Source organism: Solanum stenotomum, chromosome 4 (genome assembly GCF_019186545.1).
Source record: "Solanum stenotomum isolate F172 chromosome 4, ASM1918654v1, whole genome shotgun sequence".
Classification (NCBI taxonomy): domain Eukaryota; kingdom Viridiplantae; phylum Streptophyta; class Magnoliopsida; order Solanales; family Solanaceae; genus Solanum; species Solanum stenotomum.
In genome coordinates this window covers 50,438,057-50,447,352 of record NC_064285.1, presented here as the reverse complement: position 1 = coordinate 50,447,352, position 9,296 = coordinate 50,438,057, and the positions used below count along the sequence as shown (strand labels likewise).

The 9,296-nt window shown below is 35.5% G+C and overlaps 1 protein-coding gene across 1 annotated transcript; it reads right to left on the bottom strand.

Moving 5' to 3' along the window:
• Positions 1-239: 239 nt before the first annotated feature.
• On the bottom strand, positions 240-8,136 carry LOC125863027 (universal stress protein A-like protein). Its single transcript, XM_049543165.1, has 4 exons — positions 7,846-8,136; positions 5,654-5,775; positions 5,372-5,490; positions 240-562 (listed from the first exon to the last, which is right to left on the bottom strand). Exons 1-4 carry the CDS (start codon positions 8,021-8,023, stop codon positions 454-456), a joined length of 528 nt encoding a protein of 175 aa, XP_049399122.1. The 5' UTR covers positions 8,024-8,136; the 3' UTR covers positions 240-453.
• Between the last annotated feature and the right edge of the window lie 1,160 nt (positions 8,137-9,296).

Genomic DNA, 9,296 nt, shown 5'->3' with positions numbered 1-9,296 from the left:
GGGATTTTGTTTTGGGAAGGGATAATTCCGAAAAACACACCCGAAATGCAACCGTAAGTTAGGGAACACTTTTGGTGTTCACCAAACGCATGAACATGCGGAAAAGGCTTATACGCTCACCAAACACCCTTGTTTTTCTCCCAGACGTGCAAGGATGAAAATTCTTTTACGATTGCAAAGCATACCATACATACAGATGTTTAGGCAACACATATTCATCAGAAAAATGGAGAAATATACAAACACTATACCAAGCGTAACGGGGAGCACTCAAAGCTCAGACACATGTACTCAACAATCATGTACGAACACAAACCCCACAAGGCAGGCAGCTATAGGCTATATTAGAAGCACCTGAATGAAAATCCCCCACAATCTTTCCACACCATCACAAGTCAGACAACCAATATGTATGCATCTTTGATCATTAAGTGGTCAAATACACCAAATGAATTAGTCATCTATTGGGTCCTGAGGAGTCTCAGCTGCACTGCGCTTAATTGTGACAACAGGACATTCAGCATGCTTCACGCAGAACTCACTTACAGTTCCCACGAAAACCCTGCAAGGAAATATTTACCTCTCAATTAAGCACTGTCCCAAAGTAGAAGTTATTTAAAAAACACATTACTCCTATTTTCTGAAAAGCAAAGTAAAATGACAAACAGATTCCATATTACTCATCATGAGTCATGACAAAGCTGGGGTAATAGGAGCCTGCGAAGTAGATTAAGTGAGTAGATCTTTACAGGTTTGGCTACTAGCAGAAAACATGGACATTGGAATTTCTACAATAGTAGACTCTTGAATGACTGGAAATGGGAAGGCTTGCTGATTTTTTAGGAGTACTAGAGTCTTGTCAAGGTCTGAACAATAACAAATGTGAGGAAGCTGATTTGGAGCGATTCATAGTAAGGGAAACTTCACAGTAAAGTCATGTTACTTTCACCTAAATTCTGGTGGGCAGCAAAGGAATCTTTGGCCATGGAAGCAAATCTGGAAAATAAATGCACCTTACAAAGTGGCTTCTTCACTTGGTTGGTAGCCCAAGAGGCTTGTTTAACATTGGAAACACTCCAAAAAAACAGATTTCACTTATGCTCTAGATGTTATCTATGTGTAGACAGGCCTGAGAGTATCAATCATTTATTTTTGCACTGTCAACTTAAGGACCAGCTATAGCAACTCTTTCTTAACATGGTTGGACTAAGTTGGAGCATTAGAGGTGTACTTGTGACTTACTGAAATGTTGGAGCATGAGAGGCAAGAATTCCAATCAAAGGAAATGGTGGTAAACCACTCCAGCTCGCATATGGTAGACGGTTTGGACGGAGCGAAACACTAGCTGTTTTGAAGATAAAGGATCAAGATGAATCTGTTTACTTTTGTTTCATTTTTTGTGTAACCAGCATTTTGTAAATGATGTTCAAGCAGTGATTGAACTCTTACAATCCCTTTAAGAATTGGAAGGGATATTCTGCTGGTACCTTGTAAATATTTTTGACAGTACCTCGTTGGTGCCATATTATGCACATCACCGTTTCTCAAAAAAGGAAAAAAGGAGGGAGGCCATGGCTATATAACGCTCACAAGAGCAGCAAAATATTGGTGTTGAACATGTTTGGACTATCTGTTGTGCACAGGGAGCAAGGATTCGAGTTTTCCCGATAAAGTGAGAGAAGGCTAATGTAATTGAGGACCTTGCTCAAGCCTTTTTGGCTACAAGATTCATGATCAACTTTCCACATCATCAGGGTATACACTGAAGTCCATGTATTGGTGATTATCAGAAGCTTTTAAGACAACTTAGTAATCCCATTAAATGAATTAGATCTGGCAATCAACTATGTCAGAGGAGAATTGGAGAGATCAGGATGCTTGTAAATACTTGTCATTTCCTCTTAACAGGTGGTGGTAGGAGCAGCCAGATCATAGGGTGCTGGAAACGGACTACAGAGACCCAGGGCAGGCTAAAGCCAAGTGGAAAATTACACGATGAGAAGTGCACTTTATTTGATCACTATGTGCTACACTGGGGTGTTCAGAATTCTCCTTTAAGAAGAAATAAGCAATTTCTCTTTTCTTTTTTCGGGAAGTTTAAGTTTCTGTTTTGGAAATGAAATCTTTTTTATATAGGACTTTTTGTGAAACCATGAATCTTTTTTCTATAGGATTAATCATTTCTAAATTTGTAATCACTAGCTTGAATTTCAGTGACTGGTGTTTTAAGCCCTATTGATTAATGCATCTTTTTTGCCTTTCTATTTGCAACTTTTTTTGCAACTACTTTTCTGCTTGCAACTCAACAATCAGAACTTTTTTCCATTCCTGAAAATGCCAAAGCATCAGAAAAGAGCTGAAAAAACTTGTCTGTTGAAAGGCTTGTAATCAAATTGGGGATTGGTGCTAGCGTCTGTTAATTGCAAATTGACAACTACTGTATTAACATAATAAAGGCCAAGTGACTAGAGAAAATTGAGGTGAGGGTGTCTTTGGAGTCTCAAAATTAATATTGGTGACACATTTGACCAGCCAAGGTCAAAGGTCACTTGGAAATTTTAGTAAGTTAATTGTGGACTGAAACAACATTTTTTAAAAGTTGTTAAACTTTTCCAAAATGCAAAAGAAAAAATTAATTCAAAATAAAATCAGATTTCAAACTCAACTTTCATCTCTCTGCTCCGATTTCTCTCTCCCACTCTCACTCTCAACTTTCATCTTTTCATTCGAGATAATGTGTACCCTAATATCCTTATGCCTTTTAAATTTTCACGGTGAGTGAAGCTAAATTGGAGCAGTAGTGTTCCTTCTCACTAAATAGCTGCTTATGTTCTAGTTAGGGCATAAGTAAATTTTCCAAACAACGTGCATTCATACAATCCATAACATAATGATTTACTAGAAATGCAACATTTATATTGTCCATTAAATCATTAATAGGTATGAGATAAATAATGTTAGTCTAATTCAATAGCCAACTAACATCAAGCCAATAAAAGAGACTTGTGTTCTTTCCATGGATATCCACACAGTGTTCAACACAAGTCCTGCATGTTGACAAATAAATGTATAGGTTTTTTGGACCATACTAGACTCTAAATCATCTCCTCCTCCATTTTTCAAGTCTCACTTACTAGAATAGGCGGCATAGTTGAAAGGCAAGAGGCAAAGTGATCGATCTCACTTCTCAACAAGGCACCCATGTCTCCAAGATAATGTTGTTTAAACTTTTTACTCCTATTAAGTTGGTGTCATAAAAAAAAAGCCTATTCAGAGACACTAACTTAATAGGAGTAAAAAGTTTAAACAATATTATCTTGAATAGGCATTTGATTTAGGTGCATAAGGAGTTCATTGATCTTACTGAAATAGCTCATATTCCTTGGCATTTGGAATGGGAAGCATTCATAAAGACCATTTATCTACCTCATCAAAGGTCACAAAAACCATTTCATCAACTTCATCATTGACCATTCATGAGGTAGATGAAATGGTTTCTATGAATTCTGCCTCCTTGAAAAACAACAACATACCCAGAGAAATGGGCGCTGCCTCCTTGAAAAAGGCTCAAGAACTATATCGGCAATTTGAGGAAGATCAACCAACTCCAAATGAACATACTTGAGTGCCTAATCAGACGCACCGACTTCCAATAGGAGTAAAAAGTCTAAAGAAGATCATCCTTAGGACATGACTGACTTGTTGAGGTGGGATGTATCATTTAGCCAATGGGAACTATGTTTCCCATTCCAGAGAGTGAGATACGACAAATGGTAACGGAGATGAATTTGGAAAAAAGCTTGTACTCAAAAACTTGTATATTTAATTGCCAACATGCAGATTTGTACAAACGCGACTTGTTTGGGACTGAGGCATAATTAATGTTGTTGTATGCAGACTTGTGTCTAATGCTGATTGATGTCATGGGGTAAATGCAAATATCTATTATCAACCACAATGTCCTCAGGCAATTGAAAAAACTAACATTATTTATATTATACAGAAATTGAAAAATACCATTTTATGGATTACATGATTGCATGTGGGTAATGCTGGAAGGTTGGCAACAACAGGTGATACCAAAAGAGATAAAAGTAGATATGGAGAACTATTCCACTACGCATCTTATGGATAATTTGGCTAGAGAGGAACGCAAGGGCTGAGAAACTCACGTTTCTAGAATTATGGATAGATGTTTACAAAATTTGTGATTCTGGTATATAGGTAGTTCAATAGATAGTTTGAACCAGCATATGGATTTATTGGATATGCTAGGAAGAAGAGTGTAATAGGCTGTTTTTTGTTTTATGGTGTTTTTGTTTCTTTTCCTGTACAATCTTGGTACTATTTAATTAAATCTCTACCTTATACAAAAAAAAAGGATTACATGAATGCATGCTGTTAGGAAACACTATTTATGATCCAAAATATTAAAGGCGCGCACTTTTTTTTTTTTTTTGATGACAAGGGAACCCGCATCCGCTATCCTTTGGGTGCGCACAGGGTAAAACCCCCGCTCCTATGCAATAGCTCGCAAACCACATAGGAGAGGTAACCCGCACTAGGCAAGCCCGGTGCGACGAGCTCGACCCAGAAGGCAAACCCGTTGCTTTCGCTGGCAAGGGGTTTCGAACTTGAGACCTCCAACATGGAAGTCCCAAGCCCAAACCAAGGTGCACACTTATTATTGTTGTTAATATCATTAACTTATTTTTGATTAATTTCATTAGGAGTTGCATAGTTTAAGACTTAATACATTTACAAGGCATTATTTGTGATAAATGGATAAAAAAAGAAATGGTCTGATAAGCTTTACTAAACAGCTATTCTGTAGATTTAGATTTATCAACGGCAAGTCATAAAATAATTTAAACCACACCAACTGATATAATCAATCCCAACTTTCTATCCACAAAACAAAACAATACCATACAATACAATATACCACAAAACTATACGGTACGAAACGATTGGTAACAACCACCCAAAAGGGTGTTAAAGAGTTTCTAACTATGCATAGAACCTGTAGTGGTTGGAATCATGGGCTTAGTGAGATTGATTGGCTACTGCCATTTGTCCTCAAACATGGTTTAATGTGAATATTACTTGCTGCAATCTTCCATTTCTAAGCACAAATGAACACTAGATCTTTTTGTTTATGAAAATTTTGAATGGTCATTAATTCTGTTGTTAAGTGGAAGAAGATAAAGAACACGAATTGGGCCATTAGATACTTTATGATGTTTCCAGAAGCATGTTCTTGCTAGGGAGACCAGGTGGAGAGCAAACACACTCAATAAGATGGCCATGCCCATAGAAACATAACAATAAAATTAAAAAAATATGTAACTGCTACTACAATTATGCATACCTCTGAAAAGGACCAAGACCACGGCAACCAACCACAAGAAGATCTGGCTGTACACGTTTGACTTCGTGGCAGATGACTTCCTTGGGATCACCTTTCTTTATCCATGCTTCACAAGGGACCTACAAATAAAGTGACATGCAGTAAATTTTAAAGTGTTTATACTTTAGAGATTTTGAGGGCAACAAACTTTAAATAGTGCCCTCAACCAGTAAAGCTTAAATATTAGCTAGTAATTTAGGCTTAAATTTTCATGCCAAGATTCATCGAAGGAAATCCCAGTACCCCAATTTCATGACAGCGGTTAACAAAGTACTCCAGCAGATGGAGCCCTCTAATCTTGTCCCTGTTTTTCATGCCCTTGAAATCATCAGGTGATGCAAATATGCTATCCATATCTTCAAAACCTAGTAATCAGATGACCAACAAGATATAATATAAGCTACTGAATAAACCAAACACAGCAAATTGCTTTAAACTGATAAAATTTCTCCAAATATACAAGATTAACAAGAAAACGTTGAAACCAGAATGACATTTACACACTGAACTCTGAAGCCCGATGGTACTCGGATTCTGTTAGATGCATCATGTATGTAAGGATGGCGATAGCATTCACATGGCATACCTCCATTAAAGATTGACGGGCTTCAATGGGAAATCAAGAAAATGCTTATTGTGGAAGAAGTGTCCAAAGATGAGCCCAATAATGATTCAAGAATCAGGGCACAGAGTGGATTAAGTACTACACGAATTTCATGGTTCAAGTCTGAATTCAAGAAGAAGAAGATTGGGCCATATGAAGCCCAAGAGGAGGAGTGCATATGGGATCCAAAAGGAGTACAAAGAAGAGCTGAAATTTCTGCCCAAAGAACTGAATTTCTCGCCCAAAAAGAGGCTGAATAGATCCCAAAAGAAATGAAAATTCAGCCCATAATTGAGTGCAATTCATACCTAGTTTAAAAGTTTCCTAGTTATTATTTCCATAAAATTAGGATGTGAACCACAAGCTATTTGGGATAGGTTTCCTCTCTCTCTCTATATAAGGGTGGATTTCGTCATTTTCAAAAAGGACATGATTAATATTATTTGAGAGGCGTCTCATCTTTACACCTTTGTGTGTAGTAACTATGGATTTATCTTACAACCTGATAAGAATGATTCTATAAGAGGTAAGATGCATTCTTAACTTGATACCTTTGATTTCTATTAAAATAAATTAAAGAAGGTAATTATTCTTATTATACTACTTATTGTCTCTAATTTCTTCAAAATAGGTGTCTAGATCACTTTTGATTCTAAGTTCTTGAATTGATTGAATTAGTATCATAATTAGTTTTAATCTAATAATTTTGAATATTAAGATCCATTAGGGTTCTTAGCACTATAACTTGAAATTTGGAGATTTTACTCTTGAATTTCACATTTCTTTCAATTTCTATCTTTACTCTTTGTATTTTAGCTTCTGCAGTATTTTCTTGTTTATTCAAGTAACCCTATTCTTATTAGATAGCAACCCATAGAAAAACATGGCTAAAGCAAATGCTCCAGAACCAAAAACAACTGACCACTGCATTTGCCCAATTAAATCCAAAGCACAAGAATGATTTCCCAAGGCAACAAGGCAACTTGAAATTTCCGCATATTTTAAATTTAACCTCAAAATGATACAATCAGAAGTACAAAATATAAAAGAAAAAGGAATACACAAAATTGAACTTTGCTGGTATTGAACCTTTTTTGTTCCTATCAAGGAGAAGAATAAACTTCGTCTTTCCTCTTCCACAATAGCCTAAAGTTTTAACAGCTTCCCCCCCCCCCCCCCCCTTAATCCTATGAATAAGTATGCACGGTAGCCTTTAAGTGAAAAGGGCATTAGCCACTGCAAGTGATAAGAGAGTGAATCTTACATCTCTTTCACCTAGAGAGAAATGAGAAAATGATCACAAAGGCCACACTAAAACTGGGTTAACATGGAACTAGTGATTCACATTGCTCATTCTATTCAATGGCTTATATCACAAAAGCCACTTTGCCCCTGTTTTGCACAAATCCTAGAAAACTTGTGTGATAAGATGTCCCTACAATTTGAAGGACCAGTACAAATTCCTAGCCCACTGCTTCCCATTTGACCCTTCTTATCCCCTCTTAACAATGCAAAAGTAAGCACCCAATGGTGTGGCCTAGTGGTCTGAGGTTCAAAATTCAATGGAGACAAAACACTAGGTGATTCTTCCTATGTGTCCTAACCTTGGTTCGCAAAGTTACCTATTGTCTATTGTTGGTTGGAGGTGTCCCATGTAATTAATCAAGGTGTGCGAAAGCTGACCGTCGTAAAAAAAATGCAACAAAACGGCTAGGTCATTGCTGAACTCGCGGCTTAATGGTGAAAAAGTGGAAAGCTAAGAATTCCATAAAATTACATACAAAACACTAAGAAACAACAACAACCATGGAGAGAAAAACAGAAAGCAAACCATCTTCATCGGGAACTTGGACATGGAGGAAGAGGAGTTTGAAACCACAAGTGTTGGAACGAACAATCTTGTTAAGAGTCCACTCGAATGCTCCTTTACTGCTAATGGAAGCATGTGGATAACCCTTGATCGTCGACTCGTTCACCGCTACCATCACCCGAGTTGCCTCACCTTCCATACCCCTCTCTCTCTCTCTCTCTCAATCAGTTGATTTAGGGGCTTTTCTTTCCCAACTTCTCGACTTTTTAGTGTTCTGACGTTCTCTGATGTTCTATTTTAAAACACATGTTCTCGCCAGCTCCGTCTAAATTCATTTCCAACTTTGGTCCTCCAACCATATTTTCTATTTTACAGAATCTCTAAATTTTCTCTGTTTTACTCCAGTATACACAATCAACCAATTTTAATTTTTTATCTCTTTAATATTATATTATTATTATTTCTATATCATTTTTATTTTTTATTTCATAATATAGATCTTTTTTCCCAAATAATAATTCTATATAATCTTCATATAATTTAAACTTTTATTCTTTTCAATTTTTTATTTAATATAACATTATATTTTATTCGAAATTTCTAAATAACATAAAGTGCAAACAAATATTATATATTATACATATTAATGGACAATTGTTCAAATAAAAGTGAAGTCATTAATGAAATATAATTATATAAACATTACATAACTACTCAAGTTTCATAATTATTACGTTGCTCTCATAAATGTTGTATTAATGCATTACGAAATTCCAAATGAGGATTTTTCTCCTTAATTATATTTTTTTTTATGTCTAGCTAAAATATTCTCAATGAATATAGAGAAGAAAATACATGTTTAAGGAGAAGTTTAGAAGCTATTAGTGATCCATCTGTATGTGAATACATGCGACAAGAACAATTACGAATAGTTAAAAAAAGAAATCAATCACCACAACTACAATTACAACCACAACAATTCTCTGGATCATCCCATTATTTTTTTCCAAATATTGGTGAATTTGGAAATGACGTAGCGGATTACTAAATTATTGTTGTTATTTTTAAAATTATTATGTTATGTATTGTATTGTATTCTTGTATATAAATTAATATATTATATATTGTATTTTTAAATTAAAAATTTCATCATATCATTTAAATTTTGTGCAATTTTCATACTGAATAACAATAATAATTTTAAATTATACATTTAAAGTGATGAAAATTAAAAAAAGTTGAAATATTATTAATTCGCTATGAAAGTACTCCCTCCGTCCCATTTTATGTGGCAACATTTGACCAGGCACGGAGTTTAAGAAATAAATGAAGACTTTGAAATGTTTACCAAATTGCCCTTTAAAAAGTAGACTCTTTTTTCTCTCTCCTCATAAATGTATTGGAGTATTATTTTAAAATTAAGTGGGGCCAACAAGGATAAAAGAGGAATTGTACCTTTATAAACTTACCAT